The 20,489-nt window shown below is 42.6% G+C and overlaps 3 protein-coding genes and 1 pseudogene across 3 annotated transcripts; 2 read left to right on the top strand and 2 right to left on the bottom strand.

The window, feature by feature from the left end:
* Positions 1-6,135: 6,135 nt before the first annotated feature.
* LOC141370113 (histone H3.1) lies at positions 6,136-7,347 on the bottom strand. The gene has a single exon (XM_073877656.1). The coding sequence runs from the start codon at positions 7,345-7,347 to the stop codon at positions 6,937-6,939; it is 411 nt and encodes a 136-aa protein (XP_073733757.1). The 3' UTR covers positions 6,136-6,936.
* An 833-nt stretch (positions 7,348-8,180) lies between these two features.
* On the bottom strand, positions 8,181-8,728 carry LOC112838338 (histone H2A.J-like; annotated as a pseudogene).
* Positions 8,729-8,998: 270 nt separating this feature from the next.
* On the top strand, positions 8,999-15,571 carry LOC112838343 (histone H2B type 1-B). The gene is made up of 2 exons (XM_025891195.2): positions 8,999-9,512; positions 10,012-15,571. Exon 1 carries the CDS (start codon positions 9,045-9,047, stop codon positions 9,423-9,425), a length of 381 nt encoding a protein of 126 aa, XP_025746980.1. The 5' UTR covers positions 8,999-9,044; the 3' UTR covers positions 9,426-9,512; positions 10,012-15,571.
* On the top strand, positions 10,020-20,413 carry LOC112838336 (histone H2A type 1-H). The gene is given in 3 exon segments (XM_025891185.2): positions 10,020-10,108; positions 19,122-19,858; positions 19,861-20,413. Coding segments are annotated over 2 exon segments (441 nt in total). The 5' UTR covers positions 10,020-10,108; positions 19,122-19,489; the 3' UTR covers positions 19,933-20,413.
* The last annotated feature ends 76 nt before the right edge of the window (positions 20,414-20,489 follow it).

Here is a 20,489-nt window from a genome sequence, read left to right as displayed (position 1 = left end):
TTTTTATTTTTTTTATTTATTTTTATATTTTTTTAAAGATTTTATTTTTTGAGAGAGAGAGAATGAGAGAGAGAGCACGAGAGGGAAGAGGGTCAGAGGGAGAAGCAGACTCCCTGCCTAGCAGGGAGCCCGATGTGGGACTCGATCCCGGGACTCCAGGATCATGACCTGAGCCGAAGGCAGTCGCTCAACCAACTGAGCCACCCAGGCGCCCCGGAGACGTTTTTTAAAGGATTTCTGTGCGGCCCCAAGTCCAACAGTTTCGATGCGAGGAGCAAAATATGGGTAAACAGTTGGAAGCGTATGCATGTGTGGGGTGGTGTCTAATGAAGGGCTTTTGTGTATATTCACGGTGTTATCTGTGGGCTCTTTTATATTCATGGCGTTTCTTCTGGACAGAGAAAGTCCTAGTCCCGTTTTTATTCTGGTGAGCACAGATTTTCTCGAGACAAGTTCCAGGAACGGGCTTCTGGGACCTGCAGCTCAGTTCTTTGTCCATTGCCAACAATGACGGATCTAGTCGCTAATTCATCTAGATTCGTTCCCCCATTCCTGGTAGGGACCACGGGTTTCATCCCTGCCCGCATCGCCCCTCCCGACAGAGTGGGGATACTTTGACGTCCGTTGTCATGAGTAGAAAGACCTCCACTTCTTTGAGAGCGCTTCGCGCGCGGGCGCACTCACGAAGACAATTTTCCCATGGTTACTTCCCATTATTTTTGTGCTGTTAATTTCACATTTAAAACAATTGAGCCCTCTGTATTTTGTTGTAAGGTTTAATAAATGTATACAACCCTTCCATTTCTGACCCCCTTACCCCACCCCCATTTTGAGATGCCACCTTTATCATGGGCTAAATTCTTTGGATAGTTGGAGTAATTCTTTGTTTTCTACTTTGTTCCTTTGGTCTTTCTTGGCCATTCCTCAAGTGTGATCACAACTGTTAAGTATTGTTCACAGGACTATTTTCAATGCTGAGAATACATGACCTATAGTAGGTATTAAAATAAAAATTGAATGTTTAATAAACTGAGATGTTATGACTGATAGCTGATAGAGCTCATTCCCTCTCGTTGCTCTTCTTTCTCAGAATTTCCTGGTTATTCTATTTTTTGTTTATTTCGTTTTTCCAAATGTAATTTAAGATGCTTCCTTCCTCCCACCTCTTCACCCCTCCATTATGCATAAAAACCCCTCAATACCCTATCAGTAGTTTCTTTGGGATGATGTTAGATTTACAAATTAATTTGGGGAGATGAATTTTCCTATTCAAGAACATTTTATGTTTCCCCCCCTTTTTTTTCAAATATTTTGTACCTGTGGAGAATGTTTCAAATTTTCTCCAAATATATCTTCATATTTCTTATTACCTTTATTCCCAGATATTTTGTCATCTTTTTACTGTTGAAATGGCAACCTGTGAGATTTAAGATTCCTTGAGGACCAGCATCCCATAAAGTGCACACTGAAGAAGATAGCCAGTTATGGAAGGGATCTATGCCTGTGTGAATTAATAACCTCTAGAACAGTGCTGTCTATAGCACATAAATAAGGAAAAAAGAAACAGGTGAAATCAATTTTAATAACATAGTTTATTTAACCTAATATATCCAAAAGATTCTCATTCAACATAAAAGCAATATAAAAATATTTATGAGATATTCCACATTCTTTTTTGTTTCTCATATCATGTCTTTGGAAACTCTATGCATACAGCGCATCTCAGTTCCTGCCTACCTGTTTCAAGAGCTCAGTTAGCTATATGTGGCTTGTGGCAACCATATGGACAATAAAACTCTAGAATGCCCTCTGTCCCTAATGTCTCGGTCTTCTCTAACCTCATCTTTGGCTTAATGTTTGCATGACAGTGTGTCAATATATTATGTCCTCTGTGGCCTAAACTTTTGGTGAAGTGTCCGACCTTAAAGGATGGTTGACTGGTCCAAAGGGCATTGGGCCAATATGAACCATCAAAAATTTTCTTCCAAGAACTGGAATTGAGTTAAAGAAACTGAGGTGACCTGATGTCCAGGGAACTGCCTTCTTAGACACTCTGTAGTAGAAACCGAGAGGTCTGGTGAATAAAAAGAGCAGAATGGGGCCAAGTACAGAGCAGAGCAGAGAGGAGAGATGCATAGAGCGGTGTTCTCTGGGCTCCTGACATTGGAGTTCTTGGTTCTCCTAGCCATCGGAACTCCTGCCAGTGGGGTCACCTCGCTTGGCTCTGGTTGGGTCAAGTTGTAGCAACCAGAAGACTTAATTAAGACACTTCAAATAGAATCCCAGTTAGTGCTTATGGTTATGGCATAGTGAATATCCATGCTCCCTTTCCCTTTCAAATGCTTTCAAGTCCACACACCTTTGGAGTTGAATATATTTGCAGTTGATCCTCACATTGAATGTCTCCTGCAAACATATCTGCCTAGGTAATAACGGGTGTCCTTTACTTTCAAATGAAATGTATTCCTCAAAAACAAATATAATCACCCTTCTCTAGTAAGGGTACAGGGAGAGTTCATTCGCAGAGAGCTAAAAGTTGTCATAAAAATCTCTAATTTCACCTAGACTTTAGATACAATCTTCACCAATGTTTCTTTGATTTTTGTTCCAGTCCCTCACCAGTGTCCACAAAGTTGACTGGGTTAAGTCTGATACTGTAAGCCATTCATTAGACTCTAATTTGGCTGCTTTAAGAAAAAGGTCCTTGGGGCGCCTGGGTGGCTCAGTTGGTTAAGCAACTGCTTTCCGCTCAGCTCAGGTCACGATCCTGGAGTCCTGGGATCGAGTCCCGCGTCGGGCTCCCTGCTCGGCGGGGGGCCTGCTTCTCCCTCTAACCCTCCCCGCTCTCATGTGCTCTCTCTCTCTCTCTCATTCTCACTCTCTCAAAATAAATAAATAAATCTTAAAAAAAAAGAAAAAGGTCCTTGTCTTGATTTTTAGTTTATGAAGTCTATATTTTATTTTGACATTATTATCATTTTCAATGTTCTACTTATTATGATCATATTGATAATGGCAATAATACATTCAAATAATTGCCCAAACATAGCTGATTAGCCAGAACTGCATAAACTAAACTGCTGATTGATAATTCAACAATGAAAATTCATGATCTCATGTCCATGTATGACAAAAGCGTGAGTAACACAGAAATTAAAGGCTACTTGTAATGCATTATAATGCATTATGCCAAACTTTTTTTTTTTCCTGCCCATACATAGTGCTCTCTCATGGATGAAAAATTAAATATCCTATTACTTCTCATAGGGAAAGTTCTAGGTATCATTCTATGCCTAAGGGAAGTGTAGAAAGCAACTTTAGGTTGAAATTCATGCCAGAGATGAATAGGTCCAGGAGAAGCAAGATTACATCATTAGAGGATTTCACAGTGGAGGGATTTAGGGCAGAGTGGGAACAATAGCGTTTCGAGCTAGCATTTCCTGAGCTCTAATTTGCAATGTGCCAAGCATTGTTGCTCATCACTCTCCACTTATTATCAAACACCTTGTCAGAGCACTTTGAGGTAGGTGTCATTAATATTGGGGATTGGTGATATTAAGAATGTAGCTAGTTTCCTATCAGTGAGCCAGTGCAATTGTCCTCTGTATGCCAGTGCTTTTCCTCAGAAATACAATAAGAGCTATATAGATTATTTGACATTTTCTAGTAGCCACATTTAAAAGAGTAAAAAAACACATAAAATCTATTTTAATAGTATATTAACTCACTGTAAGAAAAATATTATTTCAACAAGTTATCAAATATAAAAAATATTAAGGAGGTTTTTTATTCTATTTTTCAGACAGCTCTTTGAAACCTGGTACGTAGTTTACCCTTAAAGCTCATTCTAATTTGGACTAGCCACATTTCAAGTGCATAATAGCTATCCATGGCTAGTGGCTACTGTCTTGGACAATATAGCTCCATAGTAAATACTCTGGGGAAGACACAAGCAAATACTTGCTCTGTAGCAGAATCCAAATGTTTCCAAGGAAATGATTATTCTGACCTGGTCCTGAAGCCCAGAGAGCATCCTTAAGACGGGATGTGTCTTCTACTCATCCTACCCACTTCATCTCATACCAGGCCACTAAGCAGAGGACTCTGACAATAGAAGTTAGCCAGCCCGCTGCATCTCCTACCCAGCTAGCCTAATCTGTGAGACAGGAGCAACTAGATCTAAGAATCCCTTTCTGGGCAATCTTATTGATCAGAGGATATTTTGAGTGTAGGTTTGGTGTGAGATTGCCTGTCAACGATATTTAGTAGTGGTATAAATTTGGCCAATTAACTAAAATCTCTTAGGCTAAAGTTCTTCCTCTAAAATGGACACTGAGAGAACTTGACTTTCAGTGTTGTATTAAGAATGATATAGGGGCGCCTGGGTGGCTCAATCGGTTGAGCGTCTGACTCTTGATTTCAGCTCAGGTCTTGATCTTGGCATCGTGAGTTTGAGCCCTGAATCGGGCCCTGTTCTGGGCGTGGAGCCTACTTAAAAAAAAAAGGTAAAGAATGATATAGAACAATTCAGGCCAATCAGTTCACGTGGTACTTGACCCATGGAAAACTATGAATGTTAGCTACTAGACTGACTCCAATGAAAACATGGTTTTATTGTTCCTCCCAGGGGGACCTCTCTAAAGGAAGACAATATTCAGTCCAGAATAGATCCCTAACACCCTGCGATATTGTCCCAGAAAACTCACATTTACACCTGAAGGGTTCAAATTGCTCGGAGTTGACTTTATATCCTCCGCACTAAGTTTTGTCCTGGTATCTCTGAGAATGGTACCACCATCCAAAGCAGCATGCAAAGCAAAGCTCAGATTATCCCAGAGGCGTACAAGTCATCATCCCAAACTAGCGATTCTCAACTCCTAGGGCTCTCTGCTAAGGGGTGTTAGAAGAGTGGTAGGAGGGCCGGGGAAGGCCATGTATAATTTAGAAAAGCATAGACAGTGTTCAGAAGCACATTTACCCTGAAGCTGGTGAAACTCAAATGTTGGGCTCAGTACTTCAAAAGCCCTGAGAGGGGCTCTTGGGAGTGTGTTCACTTGGTCTCTCTCTCTCTCTTTTTTTAATGTCCATGTTAAGATATTGTATTCATAGCTGGTTAAACCCGTTGTTTATTGCCACTCAGGCTTCCCTTTCGTATTACAATTCACCTTGTGCCTGATTATGCCGGGATACTGATGAACACATTTGGATTTGGGTAAGAGAAAATTTACTTCATATGTGTTTAGTTTAGGGTTAACAAGATATAAAATTTGCAGATGCGCTCACATATAAGTTCAGTCGTTCTAGCCAATCGGATGTAAGAGTGGTTTCAAGGAATATACTCCTACTGCTCACTGGCAAACTTACCTGGATTTCAGACAAGAAGATGTAGTACTAGATGTCGTATAATGACATCTATGTATTTGTAGCAACCGCAGTGGGAGTGAAGGTGTAGAGTACGGATGAATCAAGATTTGAAATGTATAGAGCTGAAAGCTAGTCCATGAAGAATCCTTCCAAATTTTGCAACTCACATATGAAAGAAGCTTGACAAGGGATTTCCCAAATTTGAAAACAGTCTTAAAAATGACACTACCAATAATGTGTTTTGAAGCTGAAACTCAGTTCTAAGCTATCAAGAGAACAAAATAAATTGTGATCAATTTACCCTGGAGGAAATACTGAATTTTCTTCCCACTGTATATATAGAAAATACTCCTTTTTTTTTTTTTTTTTTTTTGGTGGGCAGCAAAGCCAGGTTTATTGAGCGATAGCACTAAGTTCCCAAGGAGGGAGGGGACCCAAGAGGGTTGCCCTCCAAAATAATTTTCAAGTAAAAATGGAATCAGAGTATGCAGTCAAAAATATTCTAAGGAAAAAAAATATAGTGTTGTACTCAAGAGCTAATAAAATGTGCTATTTTTAAGAACTTTGTGATGGCTATGGTTTTATTTTTGTAAAATTGGAATTTGGCTCCTCTTTCCATTATAAATTAATACTGTCTAGTTTTGTATTTTAAATTTTGAATTGTAATTGTTAAGAGTTGCCAAGTTGTGTAAGTTTTAGGCCTCAGGAAACCTTGAACTACCATCAGTTTATTATAATTTTATGCTTAGAAAATTTAAAAAAATAACTTTTGTCAATAACTTTGTATTTATTAAAAGGGGACATGAGTAGGAGAGACACTTTAGGTAGCAACCTGTCAGAATCTCAAATCCTATTGATTTTAAGATGCATAGGCAAAGAAACTTTGGATAATGATAGGCAAGTCTTTTTTCTTATTGCATATATGTATTTAGTGGGTCTCTGCTGGTGAGTACAGAAGTGTTTCTATCACCTGAGCTTCAATCCCTTCTCAGTTAGACCAATACAAGATTCTGGAGTCAGGATACATGAAATGTTTTGTGGACTACTGATAACTTTATGGATACTGAGAATGCTGTTAGATTTACTTCTATTATGCTAAATGGAATAAAAACTGTTGGGATGGTCGGGACCCTCTACAAACTCACCTGACTAAATGCTATCCTCTTTAATTTAATGAAGTCCAACTGAACAGGCAAAAGTAAATGAATAGAAAGGGTTTTCGAGGAACTGCACTACAAATGTAAAGAGAAACCTCCCTGGGGAATTTAAATCCAACTATAAGCTTACTTTGTCCTCTATTCCTGGTGTACATGTGAAGCTTGTCTAACTGCTCCAAGAAATTAAACCTGCTTCTAAGTCACCCCGAAAATGATAAGCGTACCTTAAAAAACACTTCTAAGGGGTACGAAGCCTGAGACAGGGACTTGGCCAATTATCCAAGTATCTCATACTAAAACATTTACATCCCAAAGGTTCCTAGCAACTAAATTGTTTCGGTAGTTGATAGTTACAACCGCTTTCAAGAGACTGTGGGTGGCTCTGAAAAGAGCCTTTTACGATCAGTAGTTTGTTTTATGCCCTTTCCCCGCGGATGCGGCGCGCCAGCTGGATGTCCTTGGGCATGATGGTGACGCGCTTGGCGTGGATGGCGCACAGGTTGGTGTCCTCGAAGAGCCCCACCAGGTAGGCCTCGCACGCCTCCTGCAGGGCCATCACGGCCGAGCTCTGGAAGCGCAGGTCGGTCTTGAAGTCCTGCGCGATCTCGCGCACCAGCCGCTGGAACGGCAGCTTGCGGATCAGCAGCTCGGTGGACTTCTGGTAGCGCCGGATCTCGCGCAGGGCCACCGTGCCGGGCCGGTAGCGGTGCGGCTTCTTGACGCCGCCGGTGGCCGGCGCGCTCTTGCGGGCCGCCTTGGTGGCCAGCTGCTTGCGCGGGGCCTTGCCGCCGGTCGACTTGCGGGCCGTCTGCTTCGTGCGAGCCATTTGGCGAAACAAAAGACCCCCTAAGAACCTGGCGAGTAAAGGAGAGGATTCCTTTATATACAGTAAGAAGCCTTCTGATTGGCCTTGTAATTTTTCAAAAGAACCACGCGATAAATCCATTGGTCGAACGGTAACCACATTGCTTAATTACTGGAGGATCTGATTGGATGAATTACTCCCCCTCTCTCCCTTTCTCAGTATGAAATAATGTTCAAAGATTCTTTTACGCTTTCACTAAGTACAGTTTAGGTAACCAGCCATTTAAGAAGCACGTTTATGTAATTTGTGTGGCTCTGTAAATCTAAGTGGGACCTGAAATTCCCCAAATTCTTTACAGGCTCGCAGGTTATCAATCCTGCTGGTCTGCACTTTTCATCGAGTACAATTTTATCTTGTTACCTTCGCCTCTAGATGGTTGGGTTAGTTATTTTGAAGTAAATCTCGGGTCGCCTGGACTGCCACTTTCTAGGTCTGGTCATTATAGCTCCCCTAATACCGAGTTTTCTCGTATGAAACCACATGGCGGCGTCCCTGGGTGGATTTGGAGTATCACACGTAAAGCACCGGCTCTGATAACGCTAGATACAACAGTGGCCCGCAACAAATGATCGCCGACTTTTCTTGGGTAAAATGGCTTTTCCTTAAACTGGAAACTTGAAAAGCACGGGGGGCATTGGCCAAAAGCAAATTTTCTTCCTGCTTGTACACTTCAGTCCCTTTACTTTCTCATAGCGAAGTTACGTCTGGTATGCACTAAGTTCAGGGTACACGGCCGCTTTCCTTGGCTCTCAAGGTTTTAACCTTACCTTTTACGAATGTATTCAGGGTTGATTCTACCAAGGTAGTATAAACTCGTTACCAGCCTTTCTTGTGAAAATATGGATGGCTCTGAAAAGAGCCTTTAATTTGCTGTAGTTAAGTGGAAGATACGTGCTGTTTGTGCTAGACTTTACTTGCCCTTGGCCTTGTGGTGGCTCTCGGTCTTCTTGGGCAGCAGCACGGCCTGGATGTTGGGCAGGACGCCGCCCTGCGCGATGGTCACGCGGCCCAGCAGCTTGTTGAGCTCCTCGTCGTTGCGGATGGCCAGCTGCAGGTGGCGCGGGATGATACGCGTCTTCTTGTTGTCGCGCGCCGCGTTGCCCGCCAGCTCCAGGATCTCGGCCGTCAGGTACTCGAGCACGGCCGCCAGGTACACGGGCGCGCCGGCCCCGACCCGCTCGGCGTAGTTGCCCTTGCGGAGCAGGCGGTGGACGCGGCCCACCGGGAACTGCAGGCCGGCCCGCGACGAGCGCGTCTTGGCCTTGGCCCGGGTCTTGCCTCCTTGCTTCCCACGTCCAGACATGCCAAGCCAACCTAGCTGAGCAACCAAATCTCTGTGAAAATTGAAGAAACGTAGGTTAGCTACTTAAAAAAAAAACTCTTTTATAGTAATTGCGGGGATGAGCCAACAAGCTATCCCATTGGTCAAAATATGTTAGTCTGTATATCCAATAGGAAGAGAGAATCTGTATCCCTTATTTGCATAAGCCCCTCCCCTTAGGGAGAGCGTTCTGATTTTATCCAATGAGAAGAGACAATTCTTGAAACCTCATTTGCATTGAAGAACTATAAAAGAATGAGCTCTGGACCCTTCACAACCACTAACCTTTGTTGTGGTGAAGGCGATTAGCGTTTCTACTGCTCCTGAGTATAGAGCCATGCCTGAACCCTCCAAATCTGCTCCGGCCCCGAAGAAGGGCTCCAAGAAGGCCATCACTAAGGCGCAGAAGAAAGACGGCAAGAAGCGCAAGCGCAGCCGCAAGGAGAGCTATTCCATCTACGTGTACAAAGTGTTGAAGCAGGTGCATCCCGACACGGGTATCTCGTCCAAGGCCATGGGCATCATGAACTCGTTCGTCAACGACATCTTCGAGCGCATCGCGGGCGAGGCGTCCCGCCTGGCGCATTACAACAAGCGCTCGACCATCACGTCCCGGGAGATCCAGACGGCCGTGCGCCTGCTGCTGCCCGGGGAGCTGGCCAAGCACGCCGTGTCCGAGGGCACCAAGGCCGTCACCAAGTACACCAGCTCCAAGTGAGCCCGCCGGCCGCTGACCGCAACCCAAAGGCTCTTTTCAGAGCCACCCACTTGATCGAAATTGAGCTGTAATTACTACCGTAGCCGTGTAGGTGCAACTTTATTGCTATAGCTTAAGCCTTCAGGAATGTAGCAAAAGGATGTTCCTGGAGGCAATTTTAGAGCCGAGAAATTATTTTTCAGCCCGGGTTCCGTTTTTCCCTAAGCCTCAGGATGCTTGTAAGTGTTCACTCTGCCCTAAACAGTGTCCACGTTTCTAGAAAAGAGGGATTTTCCTGCTGGCTAAAGAAGTGGTTAAAAGTTTTCAGAATAGGAACTCTAAGGAGATATTTAATCCAGACTTGCCTTATTGGGAGGAGGGGCAGTTTTGGGTGGCGGAAAGAGCAGGCAGGGGCTTATATACCTGGACCCTAAATTCCCTGCCCTAAAGCATTGGGTAAACAGTAAACAGTCGCTCGTGGTTCCTGTGGATACTTCTGGGGTATACCTTTAATCTGCGCAGATTAAAGGAAATTAGTTGCGCGTTAGAATTGTTTACCGATGGCAATAGCTAGTCTAAACCCGTTTCAATTTTTCTTGCGTTCCAGGAATCCGAGCTCCCATTTCCTGTTCTGAGTGTGGCTTTTCGGGAATGCCACTAGAAGGGCGGGAAAGATGGCCCTCCAGCCATAGGAAGGACAAAAGGTTTGAATTTCCCGCTCTTCCCAATCGCGCCACTTCACTGACTGGCGGGGAAGGCCCGGGTCGGGAGGAAGATGTGCTGGTGTTTCTTGGTAAACTTTTTTCAAAGAACCCGGACTCCCCAAAATAATCCCCAATAGACAGAAAATGACCTTGGTTGAGGAAGAGGAGGTAATGGATCAGCTCTAAATCCGGGACGGGGAGGAGAGGAGAATGGGTAGGACTAAGCTGTTGACTGCCTACGAAAAAGAGGAAAACAGTATTTTTCATCTGTTTATGAGCATTTTATGTAGTTGACATACAACAGTGTCTTTGGATGAAGAAATAAAATATACAGTAGAATTTCTTTAAAAGGACCCCTTTATAAAGAAAATTTAAATTTAAATGATCTTTTTCCCAGATCCCACGTCAGCCGACCGCTCTGTAAGTACCTCAAGTCTCAGCAACACAAAATATAGTTGTGAATGAGACCCCAGCCTCAAAAATTAATAATTATAAAAAGACATATTCTGCCCCCCCTTTTTTTTAATTATCGAACTCAGGCAACAGTTTAAGAATCACTGACCCTTAATTATTATTTCTTAACCTCTTCAAAATGGTCTGAGGTAGGGATTATTTTTTTCCCATCTTGTCCTTCAAAACTTTTGCTTTCTACCGCTTGCTTTCTACCTTTCATCTCTCTCTCTCCTCTCCCCCCCTCCATGCTCCCCTTCATTCCTAATATTTGATGCTTTACCTAAAACTTTACCCTTAATTGACAAGTTCAAACTAAACTTGGGTTTGTAAACTTAGACTTAGGCCTTTTTACCATCTGTACTGAATACCCGGCTGATCTCTAATAAGTGAACAGAGAATTTAAATAATCAGATGCCTGGACTCTGTGGTAGACTCCCGATCTATAGTGGGGAGTGGTGAGAAAGTAGGAAAAAACTCATAAAATCTCTCCAGCTGCATCTGATGAGGCACCAATTTTAGACACAGCAGAGCCAGTAGGGCAAGCCATCCAAGTGAAATTCTACAAGGGTTTATATACCCTCTTCCCTAATAAAATACCCACATTTTCTCCAGAGAGGCAGTTTCTGAGTAAAAAGGCAAATGAGAAAAAGAAAAAAAGCCTGTATTACTTCCCTGATTCTTCTTGCAGCCACGGGAAGTTTTGCCTGCCTTCCTATCCAACAAAGATGAGCTGGAGACAGGAAGAGCTCAATCTGTCAGGGAGGGAAAGGGGAGCTGCTCTGGGCTAAGTTCTGGGTGCCAGGAACAAGACAGAGGGGGGTTCCGAAGACTTTTAATTTGGAGAAAGGTTGAGAATTTGGAAAAGAAAAGAAGGATCCACGGACAGATAACAGGGCGTCCAGAAAGTGTTCATGATTCAGGAGATAGGGCACAGTTAGAAATGGGATGCCCTGGCCCTGCTTCGTGGCAGATGAGAGGACACAGACTTCTCAGTCCTGTCTTCAGCATCTCTCCACAACATTTGATGTCTTTCTTCTTGGCTTTTCGTTTCCATTAAATAATATACACATTTAAGTCAGTTCTTTTTAACTTCCTTGCAAAATAATACCTGCCCGTTATTTTAAAATAACAACCACCACAAAAATTTCAAATAAACAAGTGAAAATCAACTGTAATTCCATTATCCAGGACTTTTTTGCCATCAATCTTCTGGAAATTTTATTTTGTGCCAGTCTATAAACATATAGATATATTAATGTCATATGAGTTCATACTTTCTTTTATCCTTTAAAATTTAATAGGGATCTTGTTGCCAAGTGAACAGGGAAACCCTGGGCCCTGGGGCCTCCACTCGGCCAGTTCCGAAGAGGTGATCAAAGGTTCTTGGTCTTGTCACAAGAAAGAATTCAAGGACAGACATGCAACACAGAGGACAAGGGACACAAGCGGGAAAGTTTATTAAAGTTAAAAGTATACCCCTGACATATGAGAGAGAAGGAGCGGCCTCCCCCTGCTTTTTCTTCCTCACTTGCTCAGGGGTTTCCTGTCGTGGCGCCGCCACCGTGGGCCCGTCTGGTGGGATCTGGCCTCTCGTGGATGCTGCCAGGACAGGCCTATGACCTTCCCCACAGCTGCCCATGCCTGCCTCCTTGCTGGCCTCCAGGCATCCTGTTAGAGCCTAGCCTAGTCTAACAGTACCAGAAAGAGAGCTATTGTCAGGGATAACTTTTTTTTTAATCTGAAAAACTTACCTGCAAGGCAGGGCAAACATCTGATTAACCAAACATCTACTCTTACCTTCCTGTGAATTGCCAGCTCTCCTCTGAAGCCCCAGGTCCTCACCATGTTCCTTAGCTCAGGATGGATATCATACAATCGTCAATTGCCTGACTGCCTTTGAGTCTCATGTCTTTACAGGGCTCTCAGACATAAGAAATTATATTTGCTTTTCTCCTATTAATCTGCCTTGTGTCAAAATGTAATTATTAAACCAGCCAAAGAGCCTAGAAAGGAAGAAGGGAACATTTCTCCACCTCTACATTACCACTGCTGGTTTACAGATGAAAACAAGCCACTCGTTGAATTCTATATATTTGCTAAATTTTTGTGTAGTTGTTCTATCAATTGTTGAGAGGGGGTGTTGACCTGTCTACCTGTCTACCAATTACTCCTTGCAGTTCTACCAGTTTTCCTCACATATTTTGTAAGGCTGTTATTTGGTGCTTACACATTTATAAAGAATTTCTGGGTTTGGGGCACCTGGATGGCTCAGTCGGTTAAGCGTCTGTCTTCAGCTCAGGTCATGATCTCAGGGTCCTGGGGTGGAACCCTGCATCGGGCTCCCTGCTCAGAGGGGAGCCTGCTTCTCTGTCTGCCTGCCATTCCTCCTGCTTGTCCTATCTCCCTCTCTGTCAAATAAATAAATAAAAACTTAAAAAACAAAACAAAACAAAAAAATTGCTTGGTTTTCTTATTAGATTGACTCTTTTATCATTTGTAATGTCCTTTTCTATCTCTGGTAATTTTCTTTGCTCTGGTTTACTTACTTGATACTAATATAGGCACCCTTGATTCCTTTTGTTGATATTTGCAGGGTTGTTCTTCCTCTACCCTATAATTTCAGCATGCGTATATAGTTATATTTGAAGTGAGTTCCTGTAGACAATGAAGGGGAACATTATTTGCCACCCTAAAATATGCCTCCTTGGCATAAGGATTACCTAAACTGATCTTTTTAAAAAGATTTATTTATTTATTTGACAGAGAGAGAGAGGGCTCAAGTAGGCAGAGAGGCAGGCAGAGGGAGAGGGAGAAGCAGGCTCCCCGCAGAGCAGGGAACCCAACGTGGGGCTCGATTCCAGGACTCTGGGATAGTGACCTGAGCCAAAGGCAGATGCTTAACTGACTGAGCCACCCAGACGCCCCTGATTTTTTTTTTAATAGCAGACATTAAAAAAGCTTTGAAAACCTAGTAGAAGTTAGCCTTTTGTAAGAGAAATTTACATTTTCAAGGGAAATCTGCATTTGCAAGAGTGTTTCCCTCTCTGTGCCAGGAAGGATGACTAAACCTGTGGGAACCCATTGGAGAAGGCAAAAACTTCAATCTGCCTAACAACCACAGCCTTGTTTACTGTGCTTTGCCTGGTAACCTCCCAAAATGGGCCTCCCCACCCTCCACCCTGAACATCTTTTGCCTTTAGCTGGAGATGGTATTTAAGGTGGTGGCTTGGGCCATTTGAGGCATTACTCAGTGTTTCCTGGATCTCCCCCTTGTATACAGGAGGTACACATGTTATTAAACTTCTGGGGTTTTTTGTTTCTTGTTTTTTTTAAAGTTCTGTTTCCTCCTGTTAATCTCTCTTGTATTAGATTACAAGCTGAATTCAGCTAACAATCTAGAAGGATAGAGGGAAAATTATTTTTCCTCCCTACAACAGCATCCATTTGGAGCATGTACTTTTATCCACTCAGCCGATCTCTGTTTTTTAATGGATGTATTTAGACCATGTACATTTAATGCAATTATTGACAATGATGGGGTTCAGGCATACTACCCCACAAGATGGCACTTTGACATACTGAATATCTTACGCTAGAGGCGTTTGGGAAAACAGCAAACCAAGGTTACTTTGACCTCCTCTTCCTCACCCCTCTTCTCTAAAGGCAGGATTAGAAAAACATCACCAGAAACAGGGAATTTAGGGCTGAGAAGACTCTATGAACAAAAATGTTACTTCAACATTTACTATACCCATTGCCCAAACCCCCTTGTCTTTTCAGTCCTTTAGAAATCTACTTTGTTGCCTAAAGTTATAAAAGTTTCCTGCTTTGGTCACTTCTTTAGGTCTTCATTTTTTTAGGAAGGCTCCCAAGGCCATGTAAAAATTCCAATAAAATTTGTATGCTTTTCTCCTGCTAGTTTATCTTGGTTAGTTTAATTATCACACCCAGCCAGGGACTCTAAAAGGGTTTAGGAAAAATTTTTCTTCCATACATGTTAGGCCTTAAGTTTGCCATTTTACTTTTTGTTTTCTGGTGGTTTTTTTTGGTTTGTTTTTAATTTTTCCCTCGCTGTTGTTCATTTCTCTGTTTTCTAATTCAGACTTTCCTGTGGGCTGCTTGAATATTTTCTTGAGACAATTTGAATTTGAATCATCTATTGTCTTTTCATAGTTTTTAGTGGTTGCTCTAGATATTACATACATATAACATCACAGTCCACCGGTATCTAGTTATCAGTTCAACTTTACAAAGCTTGTCTCCTTTTAAATCTTTTTGCCCTCTCTTGTTTATAATATAATTATCTGAAATATTTCCACTATATACATCGAGAACCACATCAGATAATATAAGAAATTTAGCTTCTAAACATAATTTAGAAAACTGAAGGGAATTGTATTTACCCATATTTCTTTCTTTACTTTCTTCCTTCCTGATGTTCCAAAAATCTTATATCATTTCCATTCTTTTTCAAGAACTTCCTCTTGCCATTCTTCTCTGGAGAGATATGCTAGCAACAAATTCCACTTTACTTCATCTGAGAATGTCTTTATTTCCCCACCGATTCCTAAAGGACATGAAATTCAGAGTGACGGTACCAGTTCCCTTCTTTTAGCTCTTAAAAAATGTGACATTGCCTTTTGGTATGTGGTTTCTGATGAGAAATCTGCTGTCATTTGAATTGATTTTTCCCTTTTATGTAGGTTTTATTTCTCTCACTGCTTTCAAGATTTTTTTGTTTGTTTGTTTTGCTTTTAGTTTGCATAGGTTCGATTATGATGTGTTTTGTGGCAAGAATGTGTTTTGGTTCATTCTACCTGGGGGTTTGTGTAGCTTCTGAAGTCTGTAGGTTTACATCTTTTGTCAATTTTAGCAGTTCTTCAGCATCTCTCCGCAACATTTGGTCTTTTGTCATTGTCCCACGTGTCTCTGATGTTGATTTTTCTCCCCAGTCTATTCTCTCTCTCTTGTTCAAATTGGGTAATTTCTATTATTCTATCTTCAGATTCACTGATTTTTTTTCCCCTCTGTCATCTCCATTCTGCTGTTGAGCCCATCCATGGAGCTTTTTATTTCAGTCGTTGTATTTTTTCAGTTCTAAAATCTGAATTTGGTTCTTTTTTACATCTTTTATCTTTTTTCTGGAGGTCTTCCAGTCTTTCATTTGTTTCAAGTGTGTCTATAATTGCTCACTGAAGTATTTTTATGATGGCTGCCTTAAAATCCTGGGTGGATGATTCCCACATGCTGAGAGGGAGAAGTGTCTCATCATTGCTGAGTAAGTGATGTCCAGGATCCCCATGTGGCCTCTGTGGAAACCTTATGCCTAGGGAGATGGGGAGGCAGATGCACAATTTTTTCCATGGTGTTTCGTTGGAGCACAGTGCTTATTTCATAAGTTTTCTACTTTCTAGGTCGACCCTTGGTCTTTTGGCTAGAGATACCAGGTTTTTCTTGTTTTATGTCTTTATTGTTGCCGTTGTTTGTTTGCTCTCTTTGCCATTTCTAGATTGCCAAGTTCTTCAGCTTGAATGTACTCGAACCCAGATTCTTCCAAATGCTTCTACTTGTAGGGGAGGAACAATTTCTCTCTACACTCACAGGCTCTCCAACTGGGTCTAAGAATTCAACTGACATAGATTAATGGGATAAAAGCCTACAAGTTTTAATTATTACTTTTTGTTTACATGTACATGGGAGTTTTTGAAAGAAAAATGAAGACCCAAAGAAGCAGTTAGAATTTAATGCTTATATACTGTGTCGGACAAAGAACAGGTGTGTGACAACGTGACAGGCAAAGGGGCTGGGGCTGGGGTAGTTAACCGGGTGAAGAGACTAGGAAGATTAAGGGTTAGTTTAGCAATGTTTGTACAGATTTCTCTTAGCCTCAATTTCCTGGCCATGGTGAGAAGAATGACTCTTTCTTTCTGGTATAGGGAGGACATCTTTCACATGGGAATTTCAACCCCTGCTTTTAAGGAAAAAAAGGTAAAAAATGAGATTGTCCTCACAGCTGTTTTTTTGCAAGTTCTTTAACTCCAACTAGTCAATATGCCAGAGTAGCATATTTGGGGAGGGCATGTTCTGGACTCCTTCAACAATAACCTCAAGGCCAGTTAGATTTTCTCAAGTGAGTTCAAGTCACATTACACTTTTTTGATTGAGCAAGGAAAAGATATTTACTTTCTTTCATTGCTTATATAAACCCATATGCGTCAAAGTGTCCTGCTCCTGGCAGAAGAGGGGTTATTGGGAACAGCTACTCTTCTCATATTTTTATGGAAGAATTTACCCCCCTCATCTTCCTCCCCAATATCTGCTCTCCACATTATTCTTCAGAGTCAAATGCCTAGATGTTGCTGATTTTGAAAACTTGCTAATAGGATTTCATTAAGTTGTTCTACTCATAGCAGAGGCCAAGTGTTTGTCGATTTGTCTGACACAGTGACCTAGATAACTGGATGACTTATTTTCATCCGTGATTCAATGGAGTATAGATTTGTGATGTTGTGACTGCAGTTTCTAGTCTGGGTTTTTGAAACAGGCCTTAATCTTGCCTTCTATTTTACCTAGCTCTGTACACACCCACTGCTCCATCCAAAGTGACCTACAGTGTATTCAAGAAATGAGAACACTTCTATCTTCTGGCCCTTAGCCTCTGACATTCCCTTGGCTTTGGATGCATGTGGCCTTTTATTGAAGCATTTATTCTTCTTGTTTGGCTAACTTCTTTCCCTCTTTCAGGTTTGAGCTCAAATGATACCGTCTTGGTGACGCTTTCCCTGACCATCTTTGTATCTATGCCCTTTTCCTACCTTTTGTCCAAACCACTCAACTCCAAAAAATGCACTGTGCACTTTTACTATGTACTTAGCTTATTGTGCGCTTCCCCACACTAGAAGAGCCTCACCACAAGGGTACGAACAGGTTGTTACCTGCTTTTTTCACTGCCGTGTTCCATGTACCTGGAACACTGGCATGTAGCAGGGGTTCAGTAAATATACGTTGACTGAATGCTGGATGCTCATCTCCCGCACACACTCTCTTCCCCTTCTAACCCACAGTGATTACTCTTCTCCTCCATATGGTCTTATATTACTTATTATTTAAACCTTCTTTTTGGGATGCAGATTATGCTCTACTATTTAGTCTTCAGATATACAATTCTTGCCTTTTCAAGAATATTAAGTCTTCGAGGCAGGATTTGAGATATCTTTTTATATCTCCATCTGGGGTCTGGCAAAGACACTGAACCAGTGGTTATTATCAGTGTTGGTGATAGTGAAGATGACGATGAAATTAAAAAGGAGGTTGAATATTCTTTTTTTTTAAGATTTTATTTATTTATTTGAGAGAGAGAGAGAGAGAGAGAGAAACAGTATGAGAGGGGAGAAGGTCAGAGGGAGAAGCAGGCTCCCCACTGAACAGGGAGCCGGATGTGGGACTCGACCCCAGGACTCCGGGATCATGACTTGAGCCGAAGGCAGTCGCTTAACCAACTGAGCCACCCACGCGCCCAGGAGGTTGAATATTCTTAAGAAAAAAAAAAGTCAAAAGGGTCAGAAGACTTAAGAGAAGGCAAAAAAGAAACAGAAGATGAGCATCTTTACTCTCCTGCCAGGTTCCCTGGATCAAAAGATGGTTCTCTGACAGAGTTGGCTTATGAGTAGATTTTCTCACACATAGGCTCTTGTTCCTTTTACCATCCTGTTTGGGAATCAGGAGACCTTTAGCTTGAGCCTGAAAAAATTTCTGAAATAATTATTCACCTCCATCTGCGCCCCATTTAGTTCTATCTCATGGACTGTAAAAGGAAAAACAGCATTTCTCCTGGCAATCTCTCTTGATGACGGCGGAATTTCCCGAACCAACTAGAATCCTTTGTGTTGCAGCCAAATGAGAAAAGAGAGAGAGAAGGCAGGAGAATTGGGAATGGCACTGGGAATGATGACTTTCCTAGTCAGGAGTTTGGAGTCCTTGTCTCATTAACTCAGCATGAGCCTGCACAAGGTCAAACAAACAATCTCAGTCTCTAAGTTTTTCAGTCTCTAAGGTGAACACAGTACTCTACATACCTTGAGGGTGGTCCTCGTAAGGCCTCATATGTAAGATAAAGTCTGAAGCAGAAAATTTGCTGTCCTAGGTCAGGGGCTGTACGGTCCAGGTCTTGCTTTCAGTTTTCACTGTCCAGATAATTTAAGATTTGGGCTCTGACAAAGAATTATTATTATTATTATTTTTAGATTTGTTTATTTGAGAGCAAGCAAGCGAGGGGTGGGAGGGCAGAGGGTGAGAGAATCTTAAACCGAAACCGCCCTAAGCAGAGAGGCCCACGCTGGGGCTCCCTGGGGCTCAGTCCCACAACCCTGAGATCAGGTCCAGAGCCTAAACCAAGAGTCCCATGCTTAACCCACTGCGCCAGCCAGATTTCCCCGAAGAATTATTTTGTTCCTTTCTTTCTTTTCTGTTTTAAGGTTCAAAGCGTTAACGCAACTGCTGGAATAGACAGACTTCTTTAAATGTTATTTATTTAGCAATTTTTGTTTCTTCCTTTCCACAGTCACAATCCCGGAAAAGGAAAAACGGCCAAAAGACAGAGCAATGAGGACAATCACTTCTGCTTCTGATTGCATTTTGAAATAATATTATTTGAAAGAACCAAATTGATTCATTTATTAGTATTAAAATAAAAGCTCTTCAGCCTTGATTACACTACAGCGACAGCATGCAAAAACCTTCCGCTAGGCGGAGGGCGTGTATGCAAATGAGGGATGCTGATTCTGCTTTTCCATTGGTTAGTTGAAAGTAGCCAATGGGAGGCTTGCAAACAGCCTACCTCCCGGTAGTATAAATATTTCTCTCGCGCTCGCTCTTGCTTTATACTGCTTGTTTTTTTTCTGAAGGCGTTTGCTTTCTACACCATTATCCATGTCAGGTCGCGGCAAACAAGGCGGTAAGGCTCGCGCCAAGGCCAAGACGCGCTCGTCGCGGGCCGGCCTGCAGTTCCCGGTGGGCCGCGTCCACCGCCTGCTCCGCAAGGGCAACTACTCGGAGCGGGTCGGGGCCGGCGCGCCCGTGTACCTGGCGGCCGTGCTCGAGTACCTGACGGCCGAGATCCTGGAGCTGGCGGGCAACGCGGCGCGCGACAACAAGAAGACGCGCATCATCCCGCGCCACCTGCAGCTGGCCATCCGCAACGACGAGGAGCTCAACAAGCTGCTGGGCCGCGTGACCATCGCGCAGGGCGGCGTCCTGCCCAACATCCAGGCCGTGCTGCTGCCCAAGAAGACCGAGAGCCACCACAAGGCCAAGGGGAAGTGAAATGCTGGCCGTATTTTCTTAACATGGGTTTTTTCCTAATCAAGAGTTAACCTAACAACTTGCAAAGGCTCTTTTAAGAGCCACCCACCTTTTCCACCGAAAGAGCTGTCCTGCTTTGAACTATTACGAGCGCTTAAAAACATGAAATGTCACAACCCCCAGAAAGCTTTGCCCCCCCCCCCCATAAAATCAGTAACAATTAGCTTTAAGGTAAAAGCCACACGTGAGTTTAGTGCAAGTGTGGCTAACGGTATTCACCGTATTTGGCCATATGAGGTGGGCTACTTTCTAGTCAGGCAGAAAGGGTTATAGTCTATAGGTAAGTTTGCAAGTTTATCGCAAGGACAGCTTCATACTTTGCAAAATGAAAATAGCGTTGGGATCCTAACATTTTATGGTAAAGATAATACCCACATTCTCCATCTAGATCCAAGGTGATGAAAACGCACATTTGCTTAAGCAAATGAGAGTAAGTTACAGGTCCTTGATAATTTCATGCTTGCGAATAAAGACCATTTTCCTAATTCACAATATTTGTGCCACACCCAGAATTTCGTTTTAGATGCAGCCCATTTATTTTCCTAAACACCTGCAAATTATCTTGAGG

This window comes from Callorhinus ursinus, unplaced genomic scaffold, assembly GCF_003265705.2.
Source record: "Callorhinus ursinus isolate GAN/ISIS: 27379988/994484 unplaced genomic scaffold, GSC_fseal_2.0 scaffold26, whole genome shotgun sequence".
In the NCBI taxonomy this organism is placed as follows: domain Eukaryota; kingdom Metazoa; phylum Chordata; class Mammalia; order Carnivora; family Otariidae; genus Callorhinus; species Callorhinus ursinus.
Note: the sequence above shows the minus strand (reverse complement) of the source record. Positions and strands in the feature narration are given on the sequence as shown.

What these genes read in the sequence shown, in the direction of transcription:
- LOC141370113 (XM_073877656.1), bottom strand. Translation starts at nt 7,347, where the DNA reads ATGGCTCGCACGAAGCAGACGGCCCGCAAGTCGACCGGCGGCAAGGCC.
- LOC112838343 (XM_025891195.2), top strand. Translation starts at nt 9,045, where the DNA reads ATGCCTGAACCCTCCAAATCTGCTCCGGCCCCGAAGAAGGGCTCCAAG.